General features: G+C 40.8%; 2 protein-coding genes across 2 annotated transcripts; both read right to left on the bottom strand.

Annotated features, from left to right (window-relative positions):
• Positions 1 to 17387: 17387 nt before the first annotated feature.
• Positions 17388 to 18181, bottom strand: LOC145099120 (uncharacterized). Its single transcript, XM_079036705.1, has 2 exons — positions 17836 to 18181; positions 17388 to 17527 (listed from the first exon to the last, which is right to left on the bottom strand). Exons 1-2 carry the CDS (start codon positions 18179 to 18181, stop codon positions 17388 to 17390), a joined length of 486 nt encoding a protein of 161 aa, XP_078892831.1.
• A 96-nt stretch (positions 18182 to 18277) lies between these two features.
• LOC145099119 (uncharacterized) lies at positions 18278 to 18976 on the bottom strand. The gene has a single exon (XM_079036704.1). The coding sequence runs from the start codon at positions 18974 to 18976 to the stop codon at positions 18278 to 18280; it is 699 nt and encodes a 232-aa protein (XP_078892830.1).
• Between the last annotated feature and the right edge of the window lie 372 nt (positions 18977 to 19348).

Here is a 19348-nt window from a genome sequence, read left to right as displayed (position 1 = left end):
CTTCGATCTAGTTATGTTATATAGCTTAGATTGTGTTTAGAAACACCAATTACATACAAAATCTGTGAGACTCGGGAGTTTACCGCCCAAGAACGTTCTTGGGGAGTAAACTCCAATATGTGGCTTAAATGCTACTTAGTCCTTTCCCCGTGAATTGTAACTACCTTAGACTTGTATGCTAGTGTGTATATGACTAGAAAACATCAAAATCGGATTAAGACCCTAAGATTTGGGAGTTTATCGCCCAAGAACACTTGGGGAGTAAACTCCATTTTAAGGTCCTAAAGTGTTCCAATGACCCTCAAAGCTTTAGAACTCGAACTAGAACCCACCATTGCATGTTTAGGACACCAAAATCAATTAAAATCAATGATGAAAAGTGAGTTCACGGCCAAGGGTGTTCTTGGGTCGTGAACTCCATGTTTAAGTGCCAAAATGCCCTTAAAACCTTCCTTAAGCCAAGAGACTAATTTGGGCATGTACCTAAATGAGTTTTGGACTAGCTAACACACTTAGAACACCAAGAGTAAGGTGTTCACGGCCCAAAAGGGTCTAGGGCCGTGAACTCCATAAAATGGTGCCAAATGGTGCCATAAACTCTTCTAAAGCCAAGTACGAAAGCCTAGTTTAGTTCCTAGTTAATGTAGAGACTTGAAAACACCATAAACACCCTCCCAAGGGAGTTTACGGCCATAAACTCCATGGGATATGGTCCCAGGGCCGTAAACTCCTCAAAGGAGTTAATAAGAAGCCCAAAAACTTATTTAAGCCTTGAAGCAATTCACCACATGAGTTGTATAATTGTTAGACTTCATTTAGTGACTTTGTTGAGAGTTTACGGCCAGGAGTTTACTCCCTTGGGCCGTAAACTCCAAAACATATGGTCATTAGACCATAAACTCCCATTAGAGGTCTTGCACCCTTTTGTTGCAACCCATTTGCCTCCTAACATTTGACCAAAAGTGTTTTCCCCGTGTTAAAATGTTTATACTTGTATAATTAGTGTTTTAATCACTAATTATTTATATACATATGTCTTCATATGAATTTAGGATCATTGTGTGTGTCTAACATCCCCAGGAGGAATCACCCGTCACACTGACGACGTCTCTAGCATCCCCAGGAGGAATCACCACTACATACACAACTCCTTGATCAGAATCAAGGTGGGATTCCCAGACTCCATCCCCGCATCCCTCCTGAGACTCTTGGCTCTACACCCGCGAAATCCCTCCCGCGTCCTCAGCAGACATCCATCATGATGTCATTCCATACCACCACCGCAATCACGCCGCTCAATGACCACCGTCGGACCACTCCGATCATAACTCTACACTGCCGCTTTCACTTCCGTGAATTTACTCTTCCTCTCGGAGCTACACTCCTCTCTCTCTTTCCTTACCAAGGAAATCCACTTGGCTTCCTTGTCACCACGAAAAGTGCCACAGTGCTCACCTAACGCTGCACCACCCCTTTATAGCATAACCGTTATCCATGCAACACACATGCTCTGAATCTTCTCATAAAGACTCTCGAGTCCATGCACCCTCTCCACTAATCGAGATCAATACCCGGGGCCAGACCTTCTAGTGCTAACACATCACGACATACTCAATCCATTTCCTCGAACCGGACTAACAACACCTGCAGAGACTTCAGCATGGCTGGACCGCCCTCCAAGGCCTTCGGCCTGACTGATACGCCTTCCGGCCTTCAGTCTATCCGGACCGCTCAACTAGCATTCATTATTCCGAGCTATATCTCCGGGAATCCTCCCATGCATACTGTTCTAGCCCTCTAAGGGTTCTGAACTCTATCTCCAACATACATACTCAATCCCGGCCTGATCCCAGGCCCTCCACACTCAAATGCCCCAGGTCTGTATTTCGCCCCGCACGCCTGCCACTTACTCATATTGGTCTATACTCTCGACTGACAGAACCACTGCTGAATCCCAAGCAGCTAAACAATCCCTCATGACCATCGACCTACCGGAGAATTTTCCAATTCTCCCCCACTTAGGGCGCTGACTAAGATTCACCGGCCGCTAACACCGACCTTCCCAAAACAACCCGGCACAGAACCAACACTTACACGCGGACTGATTCCCACTAGCACTAACAACCTTCACAACAATCACATATCACACTGGTCAACCCGAGCTCGAAGGAACTCAATCTGCAGCCAACCACTCCTCAGAATACAGATACTACCCGACATTCAAGCCAACGCCGTATCCGCTAATAACCCTCACAAACGATAACCAGCGGAAACCCGAAACACTAACCCATAACCATACCAAACCATCAAGGGACAACGGATACCAAAACGAAAACCCATGCAACACGACCAGCAGAGAATAACGAACCACAATAATCACAAGACAACAAGATATCAAGAAAGGAACATACCCGCCGCTGCATCCGGCACTGCTCTAACCTCCTCTGCTGAAAGCTGAAAAGCATGGCCCCGAGCCCTTGGGGCTCCGCTCCACCCTGCCTCCACCTGTGATCCTCAAAGTGTCCGGTGTTGGAGCCTGCACCGGTCCTGCAACAAGCTGTCGGCAGTTGACCCTCAAGTGCCCAACCTGATGACAATGATAACAAATTCTCAGATCCCGAACCGGCACTGACTGCCGACAATCCCTCGCATAGTGCCCCTCCTTTCCGCACTTGCGGCATGCGCCACCGGACCTACAAACTCCGGTGTGACCCCTCCCACACTTCCCACAAGTGTGACTACTCTGCTCTCCTACCCTGGAATCAACGGTCTTAGACCGTTTTGTCGCCGGCTGCGACTGCACCGGAGCTTGCCTCAGCTCACGCAACTGCAACACAACCTCTAACTCACACCGCCTGGCGGCCTCCTACAACTCCAACAAGGTCTCGCACCTCTGCACGGACACAAACTGTCTGATATCTCTCTTGAGCATACTCAGATATCGGGACATCTGGGCCTGCTCCGAAGCGAACTTAGGGCAAAGCATCGCCCTCTCAATAAACGTCCTGGTGATCTCCGTCACCGACTCCAAACCTTGCTTTAGCTCGGGGAACTCCTGAGCCGATCTTTCTCTCTCAACCCGTGGAACATAACGAGTACTAAACATCTCTCTAAACTGATCCCATGAAATCGCAGCCCTCTACGCATCCGAATATGACCCCGCGATCAGCCTCCACCAATCCTTCGCCCCGAGCCTTAACAGGTTCAGAGCACACCTCACCCTCTGATCAGTAGGGCATGGACACGTGAAGAAACACCCCTCCACGTCTGATAACCATCTCATAACAACGATCGGGTCCTAAACTCCATCAAATGTTGGAGGCTTCGCATTATCGAAGTCCCGATACTGAAAACCTCTACTAGCTCCTCCCCCCTGCCGTTGCTACAGTCGCTATAGCCGCCGCGGCAGCCGTCTCAGTGAGAGCCGCATAGCGCTCATAAAAATACTCCACCATGGCGGTCTTGATAGACCCAAACAATTCCGGCAACTCGGCCCGGAACAACGCAGCAACCTCATCATGCAGGATCTCACGAATCCTCGCTTCCAACTCGCACGTGCTCGACTGAACAATAACCTTGGGCAGCACTGACCCGTCCGGAACTCCCTTTCCGGCTCCCGATCCTGACCCGGATCCACTTCCAGCATGCATCGGAATCTCCATACCGAAAAGAAACACCATAAAATCTCCGACATTTCCCACTATTCCGGGAACAAACACTCAACCCAACCCTAGGGGTCATGGTTTCCCTGATACGCGTACGGGTCCTATGCTTTCAGTAGTACGGGCCCATACTACCTTCCACACCTACCCATATTTGTATGAAATACTACCACAACGCCCTAGAGAAAACATGCAAACAAGCGCTCAACCCTCACCACTAGAGGAACACTGGAAATCTCCCGCAAGGAAACCCTAGGCTATAGGCCTCACAAATCAGGCAGCATTATCATGAAATCCTGAAGATCCCTAGCCTAGCACTAGCATGCTGTTCTATCAATGCTCAAAACAATTATCATGTATGGTATTTTGGGGTTACTTACTGGCTCCGGCTGATCGTACGTCCGCGTCCTCTCTTTACTTAATTTGAAAACCATTTGAATTATTTTTTTTTGAAAACTCTTGATTTGAGACTGGATTCACACGAATGTTCCTCCAATTCACTCAAACCAAGGCTCTGATACCAACTTGTAACGACCAAAAATTTCAAAACAATTTAACTTTTCAAAAACAACCCATTTAATAATGTTATTACAAAAAGGTTTGCAATACATTTATTATCAGAGTATTCCCAGATCCATGTCATAAAAAAAAACACGAGGAGCGGTACGATCACGCCTTTGCCTTGCCACAGTCTCCTGAAGAACCTGAAAAACATTAAACCACAACTGTAAGCCCGAAAGCTTAGTGAGATACCCCCAAAATACCAACCACAAATACGCCCTTCCAGGGCACGACCTTCCGGTCCCAAGCATATCGCCTTCCAGCCCATAACATATTGCCTTCCGGCCCGTAACATATTGCCTTCCGGCCCATAACATAAATAGCATACATAACATAACGGAAAATAGAACAACCATGCATATCGGGTCAAACTCCAGTCCAAACAACCAGGTGCACATAACATATAATCATATAACAGTTCACAGTCAGCAAATCGATCAAACAGATCACATAACATATCATCACCCTAACCAGGATACCGTCCTAGCCGATCACTAGCATAACATCACCCTACGTCTCAGCCAAAATACTAATTACGCACATACGCCTTTCCAGGCCATGACCTTCTGGTCCACATCACAATGCCTTCCGGCCCATAACATAAAATGCCTTCCGACCCATATCACGCAATATCATCACAACAGACAACTATCCAGATTTCCATCCAATAAAGGGTCGGCCTTGGTGCCTTAGACCCCGTTGATATAGTGAGGATAACTCACCTCGCGAATGCCGATACTCTGAACTTGAAGAAGCAGATTCTCGAATCACCAACTCACCGCAAATCCCGAACTAGCCATCATAACAAAATAAACATTAGGCCAATCGTACATCCACTTATCGGACCACGATCAAAGTCCAAATCTCACACAAAGTCCAATATCGGCCCAATTTACCAAATTGGGCCCACTTCACCAAATGGGCCTAGATCCAACGTCCATAACAATAATTGGGCCCAAAATACTCTATCCAAAAATTCCCACACTTGGCCCAATAACCAACTGCCCACAAACGGCCCAAACTCAAAGGCCCAAACAGAAAATCCAACAGGGGAAGTGTGCTGGGTGTACCCTCCTTGGTACGCGGGGCGTACAGCATTGACTCGCACAGGACAATCGGGGCACTGGCCCGCTACGCGGGGCGTACTACCATGTTAAGCGGGGCGTAACTGCGCTACTCATAAAGTCCTTATAACCACTTAATGGCTTAAGCTCTTAAGCCCAAACTTCAGATCCCTAGGCCAAATATGCCTAAGGTTCATAAAGTCTCAAACTTTATTACTTGGGTCATCCAAATGCTCTTAATCTAAGGTCTTAATCCATTAAGACCTATATACCTCACACATGGAACAACTACAGTCCTTGGGACCTCATTTTTCTCACTCAAGACCTCCCCAAGGGTCTGAAAGGACAGATAATCTCGGCCAACACAAAGCATGAATCAAGATGAGAACTTTGGGACAAGAAAGATGCTAAAACTTCACAACACTTAGATCTATGCAAAATAAATGGCAAGCAAGAAGCTTTATACCTCAAATAAGCTCCAAAGGTTGATATCTCTACAGATCTACAAGCCCCAATCGTTCCTTTCCTTCTTTGACAACCTCTCTTTTCTTCTTCTAGCTTTCCTTTTGCCAAAATGAGCTTTCCAAGGCCAAACACACCCAACAATGGAGAGAACACGAGATCTAGGGTTTTCTGAGGTTGAAGATGAGCTTCTGGAGGCTGGGGTATGAGCCAAAACGTTCCTTATGAAGTGGCTGACCCAAAATTAGGGTTTGGAGTTTCTGAGAGTACGCTGGGCGTACTCACCCGGCCACCCCGCCAACTTCCCTCTATTACGCTGGGCGTACGTCCAGCTTACGCTGGGCATACCCAGCCAAACTTCAAAATATAAACATGCATGCATGCATGCATGGGCCCCTATCCCACTTACTCCACAAAGAACTATAAACAATAATCATCTTCAAAACACCGCAACTCCTCTAATCTAATCCGCTCCCAATTAACATTACATTCATACGGGGTGACGAGAAGCCCAATGCTTCTAACAACATACACAAGCCCGAAACCTCTTCGGATGAAACCCATTTCCCGAAAAAGACCAGAACTACCCTTCCTCTTAAACCTCAGGGAATTATAATTAAACACCTAAAGAATGAGGCGTTACACTCTTGAACCTCCATAACTTGAGGACAAGACTCTTCATTTTTTTGTAACCATTGCCAACTTTTATGAGTTTTATGAATCTTAAATGTGACTTTTCATATAACTTGAGGACAAGTTACAAAAAAACACATTTTAGAATCAACTCTTAGATTAATTTGGATTGAAAACAACAATTTCACATAACTTTCTATTAATCTAAGCATCTCATAAGAACAAGATAATTCAAATCAAACTTTTTCTTGTAATTAGTCTAAACCTTAAACTAATACAAAACATGAATCTATTGACAATTATCTTTGAAATTGGATTAGCATGAACATTACCACATCAAAAAACAAGTTTATAAGTTCAAAAACATCTTAGGGTAATGTTCCTAGTCCAATTCCAGCCAAAAAAGTCGAATATATGCTGTCTGGGGGTCAAACTCATCGAGTGCACGAACCAACTTAGCGAGTTGGATGCATTTTGCCTTGGACTCGTCGAGTCCCTTCATGGACTCGGCGAGTCTGCTGGACAGACAACATCAAAACTCGATTTTCAGCTACTATTGCAAGTATAACAAGAAAACAAGCCTAGGCTCTGATACCACTGATGGGTTTTGAGCATTCTAACACTCCTAAGTGTACATGCAACCCTAAATACCTTGGATCTATGTCTTCTCTATTATACATACAAATATGAACATCCAAGGTATTATCCTAATCTAGCATACAAAATAATGAATATAACAAGATAGAATACATAACTCTTTGATGTAGAATGTCTTCATGAAGCTTGAGTGCCAAGTGCCTCAAGTGTGACACCTCAAATGGTTCACACAACACCAAATACACATGGATTAACTTGAGAGAAATCTATACTTCATGAAATCGGCTAGCCCTTCTATTACACTCACTAGTGACCGATTTTGGTGAATAATATGATGCTTATATAGTGTGTTATAATTAGGGTTACACCATATAAACTCTAATTGTCATGACCTTTCATTTCAATGACCCATGGGTTACGTAACCTCCATGCAAAATCCATGGAGCATCCTATGGGTTTAACCCAACTTGATAATCCATGGAGCTTTGGCCCACTATATAAGTTATGGATGATTTGCACAATCAACCCATATATTTAATTAGTCTTCTTTTGATCACATAATTAATTCTAAATTAATTCTTGATGAATACTAATTAAATATTATTATTCTTATTATTAATATACTAGAACTTATAATATATTAATAACCATAAGCGTCTTATTTCTATCATTTAGTCTATCCAAGTGCATGATGCCATGCAACCCAAATGGACCATGCCGGGTCGGGTCAAATCTTACCAATTATAGTTATGGACTTAGACATTAATCCAACAATATGTTCATTTTATATAATTATGTTTTTATATTTGTTGATATGTTTATATGTATACTGGATTTCGATCCACTGTCGGGCAGGGCCCAATGCCTGATTTTGGTCCGATGCCGGGCGGGGCCCGATGTAGCGAGAAAGGCCCAATGTATCTTATTTTGTGATTATATGATTATATGTATGGTATGTGGTAGATTATGGAGACTCACCAAGCTTTGTGCTTATAGTTTTCAGTTTTGGTTTTAGGTACTTCCGGTAGCAAGGGGAAGAGTTCGGGATGACTGCAGTGCACACACCATTTGTTATAGCCTGGGATGTTTTTACTCTGATATTTTGATATGGGTTTTTGATGAGATACTTGATTTGATACTTTGATTTTATGTTTTGGATGGAATGATTCTGAAAGATATGGTTATTTTAATAATTTAAAATGAAAAATTTAGATCATATTTGTGGGTTGTTTCAAGTTGGTATCAGATCCTTGGTTTGAGGGATTCGGGCACACTCCCGGGTGTGTCTTAACTCAAACTTAGGACTTGGTATAAAATTTTCAAAAGAAAACCTTTTTTGTAAAAGGATTTTGAAAATAGAAAAAGGGTGAGGTGCGTGCAATCAGCTGAGCTCAAGTAAGTACTCCCAAATTACCCATACAAGTTTGTTATGTTATGATTATGAGAACTACATGCTAGATTAGGGCTAATGATCTAGGAATGATGCCTTGTATGTCTGTTATGCGAACTGCATGCTAGTTTAGGGCTAAGGATCTAGGAAGGATGCCTTATATGCTTGTTGTATGAGCTTGTTGAATTGAATGCTAGTACTGATTAGTCATGAATATGATGGCTTGAGTAAGATATGCTTGATTATGATTACTTAAAGCTCGAATGCTACTTGCTTTGTGCTTTTAGTAGTCCTAGTTATCTTCAATTAACTAATAAACGAATACGTTAAGTTACATATTATGAGGACAAAATAATTTCAGAAGGTTAGGTCTAGCCCTATTTCACAGCTCTTGTTTGAGTCCAACCATTGTAGGGTAGGATCTTTCATTCGAAGAATTATATGGTCTTAGTAATAGGTAATGGTATTCGCAAGCTAGTTAGGGGAGATAGCAGGGACTTCTTTTGCAGCTGATGGCAGAGAGTGGGATAGAGATTACCCTAAGGCAACCTAGGATGAGATTAGCATAATGCAGTAGTTGTAGAAGGGACTTGTTGAAGTTGAGGTAGTTCTTGAGGAAAGTACGGTTAGATGTGGAAGGTAGGATGGGAAAGTACTACTGAAAGTAGAGGATCCATACTCAAATCAAGAAAGGCTGAGATGAGCCTATAAAACTTGTAGTATGTGAGATCCCTCGAGTTATGATTAGTATACTGATGTTTGTTATGGTGTATTTTCAGTATGGTGACGCTACATACTAGACTAGTTGGCAGTTCAGATGCCGGTGAGGGACCAGGCTTGAGCTCTGGAGCCGGGCAGCTCGACGAGCAGATGAGAGAGTTCATTTCCTTTGAGGTCGCATGCAGTATTTTAGACCAGACTCCTGTGATCTTCAGTATGGTGTAGGAGAGGCATCTTGGAGATACTTTTTGAGTTGTTGGTTGCATTCCACACCGAGGTGGCGGCCATGCTAGGGGCGCGCATGATGACTTTCAGGGAGTTCCGAGCTTGTGGAGCTCCAGAATATCATGGGGTTCGGGACCCCATTTCTAGCAGCAGGTGGTTGGATGATGTCGCCAATGCCTTCCGCACGAGCCGATGTCCCAAGGGTACAAGGTCCGACTTGCTTCCTGTCTTTTGAAGGACAAAGCATGTGACTGGTGGGAGGAGGTTGTACATACCATTGGAGATGATGCAGTTTTAGATGCGATAACCTGGAGTGACTTTTCGGGCAAGTTCAAAGCCGAGTATGCACCTGTGATTGAGGTGCAAAAACTTGCTAGGGACTTATAGGATCTCCAGCAAGTGCTTGAGACGGTGACCGAGATCATCGCTATGTTCAGGGAGAGGGCCCTTCTCGTTCCACAGTATGTGGCGAAAGAGGAGATGAAAAATGCCAGATATTATGAGATGTTGCGGAGTGATATCCGCCAATTTGTGAGCCGATCTAGCTGCGAGACGTTGGAGGATATAATTGCAAGGGCTTCAGACAGGGAGTTGGATTTGGAGATGGAGAAGAAGAGGAAACTAGAGGGGTTACGGTCAGGGAGTGCAGGCAAAAAGCCTAAGGTATTAGATCATTGATCGAGGAGCCAACAGGGTCGCAGCCACTATGGCAAGTGTCGCAAGCTGCATGAGGGGACGTGCTTGGCGGGTAGTTCGGGCTGCTTCAAGTACAGCCGAACTGGTCATGTTAGCAGGGTTTGTACTTCTATCACCACCACCATGACAATATCAGATCTTATTTGCTTCCAGTGTAGTCATAGGGGACACAAGCGGTTCAAGTGCCCGAGTTTTGCAGCAGCAAGATAGGTGGCGGCACCCGCTCCTACTACGTTGAGGATTACCGATGGCGGTCAGGGCCGCTCGGAGGTGCTAGTAGCGAAGAGCAGAGCCTTCCATTTGATAGCAGTGGAGGCACATGCAGCTCCCGATGTGGTGACGAGTATGTATCTTATCCTTATATTTTTATTTATATTGGTTATTGCTTATGTTTATGTGTTTCATTATAGGATCGTTCCTTGTAAACGGTATATCTGCTTTGGTATTATTTGATTCGGAGGCTACTAGATCTTTTGTGACGCTCGCGCTCAGCAAGCGGTTTGTGGGAGCTCCAAGGGAGCTGAACTGTCTGCTAGATGTAGAGATAGTAGATGATAGGACGGTTCTGGTTGCGAGGGTTCATCAGGGATGTTCACTGTAGTTGTTTGTTGAGCAGTTTTCATTGGATTTAGTCCCTATTCCCCTGCGAGGGAATAAGGTTATAGTGGGCATGGACTGGTTGAGCCCCAATGGGGCCGTGATCAACTGCGAGCAACAACTTGTGTGGGTTCGGAACCCGAGTGGGGGAGGTTTACTGATTCATGGCGAGAGGCCGCAGGGTTGACCAACTTTATGTTCACCAACGAGAGCTAGGAGGTACCTTCAACAGGGTTGTGCAGGCTATGTCGCCTATGTTATGTATACTCGAGATAAGGGTAAGGCGACCGTGGATGATGTATTGATCATACAGGAGTACCCGGACATATTCCCAGAGGATTTGCCTAGGGTACCTCCGAAGAGACAGGTAGATTTCAGGATTGACCTAGTCCCTGGTGCGGCTCCGATAGCCAAGGCACCATATCTGTTGGCTCCTCCCGAGATGCATGAGTTGTCTGCACAACTGCTGAAGCTGTTAGACAAGGGATTTATCAGGCCGAACAGTTCACCACGGGGAGCCCCGATCCTATTTGTGAAGATGAATGACGGGTCACATCGGATGTACATAGATTACAAGGAGCTGAATAAGGTAATGGTGAAGAACCGTTACCCCCTCCCGAGGATTGATGATTTATTTGGCTAGCTTCAGGGTGCATCTTGGTTCTCCAAGATTGATCTGTGATCGGGTTATCACCAGATGCGAGTCAGGGACGACAAAATGCGAAAGACAACCTTTCGGACTCGCTATGGTCACTATGAGTTCGTGGTGATTCCGTTTGGGCTCACCAATGCTCATGTCACGTTCATGGATCTCATGAACCGTGTGTGCAGACCGATATTGGACCGATCTGTGATAGTTTTCATTGATGACATCATGGTTTATTCCAAGACTCAAGATTAGCATGAGGAGCACTTGAGAGAGGTGCTGGAGACGCTGAGAAGGGAGAGACTTTTCACAAAGTTCTCCAAGTGTGAGTTATGGTTGCGTGAGGTGCAATTTATGGGGCATCTTGTCAACCAGAAGGGTAATCCGGTCGATCCGGCCAAGATAGAGGTTGTTATGTAGTAGGAGGTACCGAGGTCTCCTGCTGAGATTCAAAGTTTTCTTGTTCTAGCGGGTTATTATCGGAGATTCATCCAGGATTTCTCCAAGATCGTTGTTCCTTTGACCCGACTGACCAAAAAGTCGGTAACATTCTGCTGGGGGCCTGAGCAGCAGGCAGCCTTCGAGACTCTTAGACAACGGTTATGTGAGGCACCGATTCAAATACAAAATTGTCATACAAAAATCAAAATTACACAAAATGTATGTCAAAATCATAATTTCTCATTGAAACTTTATATATGAAATGATCCTCTTAATAGAAGAAACAAAAAAAGATGAAATATATGAATGTTTACGTCTGGTACTCTCAAATAAGAAAAAGTATAAAAGATGAGATGGTTACCTGTGGGGCGGAGTTGGTGGCTGCAGCGGCGCTCCGGCGGGGGGAGGTTGGCCGGCGACGAAGTTGGGAGTTTGGTGAGTAGGCGATGATGTCATGTGATGAGCACCGAAGAGAAGAAAGAAAGATGCGAGTTTTGTGTCACAATCAGAGACGGAGAGAATAGGGGGGCTGCCGGGTGCTTCCCCCCCCCCCCCCCCCCCCCGCCTCGAATCTCTTTTAGAAGTTTAACTAAGTTATATGAGTCCACAGATAAATTTCTAGCCCATATTGATTAATTACTAATATGAGTCCCTCCATATTCTATTTAAACAATTATTATATCTAAAAAACAATACCAATATGAGAATTGTAATAAAATTGAAGCCCATGTTTGATTTAATTCTCACTGCTTTCACTCATATTTCTTTTATTTTAATTGGTCATTGATTATACCTCTATTTTTATCAATTATTCACTAGTTGCATCCTCATTTATTTAAAAATAGATTTTGTAAATATTGTTGATAGCTATTTTATTCTTTAATTGTTTCAGTTAAGAAATTGTTTTTAGTTATACTACTATATCTACAAGATTTCAATTCTCTAATCAAAAGAAGATAAACATTAATTCTTATGGCATCTTTCATTTTCTATAACTTTTAACTAATAACTTAATATCATTAGTAAGTTGGTTATTATAATCAAAAGGTAAATCATGCATATGAAAACAACCATTGATTCCTTTTTCAAACTAATAGAAGATGTGTATAACCTAAAATTACATCTAGTTACTGATTATACTAAAGATGGATGTGGTTCTTATTTAGACAATTTTTTTCTTTATGAATTTCTTTTTTAATTTTACGGTCTTTGTTATGAGGTTTTGAATATAAAAATATTTTAATATCTTATTATGATATAAGCTCATTTATCCTAAAATTCTGGCTCCGCCCCAGGTCACAATTGTGTTTTCGGCTCAATCAAACAGAAAAATATGGTTTTGGGGTTTTGTGGGAAAACATATCTTACTAAAAATGTTTTTTTTGTCCAAATCAAACAGCCTTTCCAGCCCATTCAGTAAGAAAGATTTGTTTGAACTTAAAAAGATGTCTATCAAACGGGGGCCTTAGAGCTGATCCCATTCATTTTTAGGACTGGTTCTAAGATTTGACTAGTTTCTATATTATTTTAGGAACAACGGGGGCTTTAGAACAGATCCCGCTCATTTTTAGGACTGGTTCTAAGATCCGACTCATTTCTATTTTATTCTAGGGACAACTACCTAGACCGGTTCCATAGGATGTGTTAGTGACCAATTGGGGCTCGTATTTAGGAAGCATGAAGGTGATAAATGATTAGATGTGTATAAAACAATATGAGACGAATATAAAATAATTAAATCAATACATTTTAAGATTAATATTTGTCTTTGACGTACAAAGTGAATCAAAGGATTTGCACATGAGCATACACTACGATTATTATAAGAAAAATTATTAGTATTGGATATAAATGCACATAAACACCCTATAAGTCCGGCTGTTTTCTCATATCAAAACCGATAATTCAACACCGACCGATATGGCAGCACGTAGATGTCATTGTTAAAGCAAAGTAATTGAGGCGTAGGCAGGTCCACACCTTCTATCTTTGTTAACATAATTTGTTGTTTATTGGAACAGTGCCAACCAGAAAACCAATGTTGTCACATCTTGTCCAGTGCGATATCCACTTCGGCACTTGGGTTTATCAAGACATGTACAAACCTTGTTTAAGACTTTGGTGTCACGTTGGACCTTTGCATTCATTCTACACGTCAATATCTCATTCGTGCATCACATTAATGCATTAGGACACATCACGACATATATATAAAACGTTAAATCTAGAAATATCTATGTGTTTAAGGAAATGATCTTTTTTTATATGTTTTATATTAAATCTAATTGAACTTTAAGGTTTTCGTAGTTACAAGCTATTTAATATTTAAAAAGCATTAATATGTACAAAAAGGTAAAAGGTGCCCATATTAATATTAGCTAAATTCAGCACGTTGTTATAATTTAAAATCTTTACTTGATTATTAGGTTGGGAGAGCGGGGTAAAATTGGACAGTAAAAAATAATTCCTCGTAACGACAATTAATTAAAATGAACCAAAAGATGTTCGCTCAGATTTGGTAACCTATGTATGTAGAGTAATATTTTTACTAGTTATTTGTAATTTCGCAAATAGTTAATAAATAAAAACTGATTATATAATTTAAAATAATGCTTTCTATATACCATTCACTAAAATCCACTCCATAAATCCATCTTTTAGAAAAGGGTTAATGATCTTAAAGGATAACGGAATTTGTTTTTTTTAATATATAAGTAATCATTTTTTTTTCATGTGTGTTTGACTAATATATTTGTTTGATCTGTTCAAAATATAGTAATATTACTCGTACTTGTGTGTTATTACTCTATTATGAACAAATCAAATTAGCTTACCGGTCAAAAGGGTAGGAAAAAAATGTAGTTACATAAATATGGACAAAAACCAAATATCGTTACTCAAATAACTATTATAGAAAATGTTCGCCTTAGAAGTATGTGTACTTTATTCATGTATTTATGTTAATATGTTTTTTTGTGGGTGATGATTTTAGGTCAACGATATGGCCTAAACAACATGACAAAATTGGTTTAGTAACAACACAATGTGACAACATTGCATGACACAACTGCCCGACAACATTGGTTAGTAGCAGAACCTAGCCCCTAGTTAGCTTGGGCCTACGCGGTACTGCCATGGCCCATGGGGTGCAACTGTGTGATGTTTCCAAATAATGTTGTCATGTTGTTTAGGTCATGTTAACGGACCTACCATCATCACTTACAAAACACACTAACAATATAAATACAAATAATAAAGTCCGCAAATCACTAAATCGTACACATTACATAATAGTTCTTTGGATAACAAATTTGGTTTTTTTCTACATTTAGGTAACCACATTGTTAATATTTTTTTATGGGTGATGGATTTTATGTTCATTGACATGACCTAAACAACATGCCAATACTAGTTAGCAACAGTACGTGGTAGCACAACATGACAACATCACATGATACAATTGCCCAACAACATTAGTAACCTAGCCCCTACCTAGCTCATCTTATACTGGGTTGGGCAAGAAGGTTGGGCAAGAAATGGTGTCAGGCAACCATGTGGTGCAGTCATATGCTGTTTCCAAGTAATGTTGACATTCAGTTTAGGTCATGTAAATCGACCTACAATCATCACCCACAAGACATACGAACAATATGCATACAAAAAATGAAATATACAAACCTCTAATCACACACATTCCATATTAGTTCTTTGGATAACAAATTTTGGTTTTATCCACGTTTAGGTAATAAATTTTTTTTTTCGTACACATTTAACTAGTAAATTTGTTTGACCTGTTGATAATAGGGCGATATAATTGGTAATTACGAGCAATATTACTAGGGCGATATAATTGGTAATTACGAGCAATATTACCCTATTCTAAACATTTTAAACAAATTTATTTGCTAAAAACGTACGAAAAACCATGATTATCTAAATATGAAGAAAAACCAAAGTTTGTTACCCCTGTTGGGTATAACCATTTAGAAAAATACAATTAAATTATCACAAAGTCTACAAGATGCACATTGTGAATCAGCCACATTAATTTCTTAACTTATAAATTCCAGAGTAAATCACAATATACAAGTAAATCGCAGTGCACAAGTAATACTCAAACAATTATAAAGGGTCTTGAATCATTGGGTTTTGTCAGCATAAAGTCCTTGTTGTAGTTCATTTTCTACATCTACTAGTAGATAACCAATAAAAAAAGTGAACGTAAATATTATAAAAAACGCTAGCATCTTGAACAATGACGTGATGTAAATGCCTAAGCTACCAATAACTGATTTGAGTAAAGTCAATCTGTCACCGGTAGAAAGCAAATTGACCTTCAAATTGGCCAACGTATTCTTAAATTATTGCACCACAACATTCGATGTCTCATACAGCCGATATAAGAACCCACCAGAATACCAATATAAGAAAAACAAATAAAAGCCACTAACCATCCTTTAAGAATAACCACCTCTTCAACCTCGTGTATATTAGTATCCATGCCATACATATTTGACTTTTACAGATTGATCCTTAAACCCAAACACTAACTAAAAGTAGTGAAGAATCTTAATCAAATTAGCAATATTTCTTGGATCACATCATCAACATAAAGCATCTTAGATAAAATAAAGCCCTCATCACCGACCTTGGTTCTACAAAACAACCCTGGACTAATAACATCCTCCACTGTTACATGAAGTCCCTCCATGAATATTATGGATAAAAAAGGAGATATGGGATCACCATATCGAAGGATTATGTATACAGAGAACTGGAGTACGACTCCCATTAACAAGAACATAAGCTACAGACGACACAAGGTAAGCCAGAGTCCAACCAATCCAATTATGATGAAATCCCATATACTCCATGATTCTCAAAAAATAATTTTAGTTCATTGAATTGTACGCCTTTTCAAAATCCACCTTGAACACCATTATCTTCTTTTCTTTCTCTTGAACTAATCCAACACCACGTTTACCATTAAAGGACCATATAGGATTTATCTGCCTTAAACAAAAGTAGACTACTCAGGGATGGCGATCGAATTAATAATAGTGGCAAACCGGTTAACTAATAGCTTTTAAAATACCCATTTAGAATTAAATATCGGGACGAGCATCATTAAATATAGGTTACACCCATTTAGAATGGACTCTGCCTAAAAAAAGTTCATTAACAAAACTACAAATATCATCTGTTAGAATCTCTTAGAAATGCTTAATAAAACGAAACAAAGACCATCAGGCTCTAGTGCCTCATCACTACTACACGACCACACCACAATTTGAACCTCCACCTGAGTAAACCGAGAGAAGGAGAATTTTCTTTGGGCTGAATCCATCTTCGAAAGATGAGAGATACGATGGAGCATAGATGCACCCGAAAAAGCTTGAAATTTTCTTTTAACGAATTGAAAAAACTGGCTGTTCATGTCTTGAGGATTAGTAACCCACAAGCCATCCACCATAAGAACAAAAATCACCTATTTCTGCCTTCTTTTTCTAATCACATGGTGGAAGAATTTGGAGTTTTCATCTCCTTCCACCCCCGTTTAGTTTCAGATTTCTAATCTGCATCCAAGCCTTCAAACTTTTCATGGCTTGCCAAGATTTAACCATATTAATCCTACCTGCCACTAAGTCATGTCATGATGACCACCATCCGACACACCACCAATTTTATCGATTTTAGTCAACAACTACCTCATAACCCCATGGGTTTGAGTTATAAGGGCATCCGTTATACCCACCACATACCACATATGTGGTGGGTGCCACATTAGCACCACAATCCTCTACCACTAACACACCACTCCACATCATTATTTCTATTTATTTTTAATTCAAAAATACAATAAAATTATATTTTTTTATAATTAAAAAGCATTCATTTTTTTTTAAACTAGTGTTTCATTAATTATAAAAATAAAATTACAACTTCAAACTACATTACTTAGTTAATTTAGAAAAAAAATTACATTAATTAAAAAAACAAAGAAACATAAATATAAAAAACCTAATAGTCGTTCATGCTATGTTGGTACAAATGTTCTGCGACATCTTCTCGAAGATTGAAACATGTTTCACTGTTATGAATTTCAACAACTCGCTCTAAAAACACATTCGTTCCCGGTACGAAACTCAATTGGAACGACAACGTCGTTCAGATCATACGTGCAAATCGCTCGACCTTCATCTTCGATAATCATATTATGCATTATAATACATGCTAGGACCATTCGTTTAATTCTTTCTTTATCCCAAAGTCGTGTAGCATATTTCACTACATGCAATGTCTGCTTAAGGACTCCAAATGCCCTTTCGATATCCTTTCTCGCCGATTCCTGTTTTTTTGTAAAAAACTTTGCCTTTTCACTTCGAGGAACCGAGTATGCCTTCATCAATGTAGAATAATCCGGGTATATCCCATCACCAAGGTAGTAACCGTATTTGTACGTGTGCCCGTTCACCGTGAACGTCATATCAGGTGCTTTGCCGGTCCAAATATCGTTGAAAAGTGGAGACTAGCCAAGAACATTAAGATCGTTGTTAGACCCCGCTACTCCAAAAAAGGTATGTCATATCCACAAATCTTGAGATGCAACAGCTCCTAGGATGATAGTTGGTTCACCTATATCTCCTCGAGTGAACTGACCACGCCATGTAGTTGGACATTTTTCCCAAGCCACATGTGTACAATCTAGATTGCCAAGCATACCCAGAAATCCATGCTTCTCTTCATGAGTCGAATATAATCTCTCAATATCACGTTGAGTTGGTTTGTGCAAATATTCTTCGTGAAAAACCTCATAAACACATGCAGAAAACCAATCTACACATTCAATGGCGGTCCTCTCGGATACTTTCAAGTATTCGTCAGATGCATCGAATGCTATACCGTATCCCAAATACCTAAGAGCAGCCGCACATTTTTGTATACTACTAAAACCCATTCTTCCTCTAGCGTCGGGTTTTTGTTTGAAAAAATCATAATAAGATTCTAAAGCATTACTAATACGTAAAAATATAGCCTTATTCAAACGGAAACGGCGTTCGAAGGAGTCGTCATTATAAAGACAATTATCGGCAAAGTAATCACGTACCAATAAGTCGTGTGCGGTTTGACGATCACGATTGACGACCGCCCTTGTACGAGCTGCATTCGAACTTTCTTCGTCATGAATGTGTTGCACAACGTTGAAGAATGTGTCGACGAATTCTACGTCGTCATCCGAGTCAAAAGCTTTTAGAAATTCAATACGTTTTGTGGAATCCATGTATATGTGTTTTGTGGTTGTAGAGAATGAAGATTAGAATGAGGTGTAAGTTTTGGTGAAAATAAAATGTTTATTTATATAGTGAATTGAGTTTGAAAAAAAAGAAAACGGTCAAAATAGCCGTTCAACCAAATAAACCCACAGCCAATCATGTTCTCCGTTTGATTTCGTCGTCGGGAGCACGGAAGAGCACGACCACGCCCGACCACATAATGTCGGGGTGGTGTGCACGAGAAGTTTTCGTGGCCAGCTAGACCACTGATTGCTTCGTGGTATGTATACCACAAGGTCTAATGCCTTTATGTTAAACTTTAAACCTATCCTTCACGTGTTTGCGTTTATTTTTAAGTAAAAGAATCCTATTAGACTCAC

Source organism: Lactuca serriola, chromosome 4, assembly GCF_051521515.1.
Source record: "Lactuca serriola cultivar US96UC23 chromosome 4, Lser_US96UC23_V15, whole genome shotgun sequence".
NCBI lineage: Eukaryota > Viridiplantae > Streptophyta > Magnoliopsida > Asterales > Asteraceae > Lactuca > Lactuca serriola.
The sequence above is the reverse complement of the archived record's forward strand: the minus strand, read 5'-3'. Positions and strand labels throughout refer to the sequence as shown.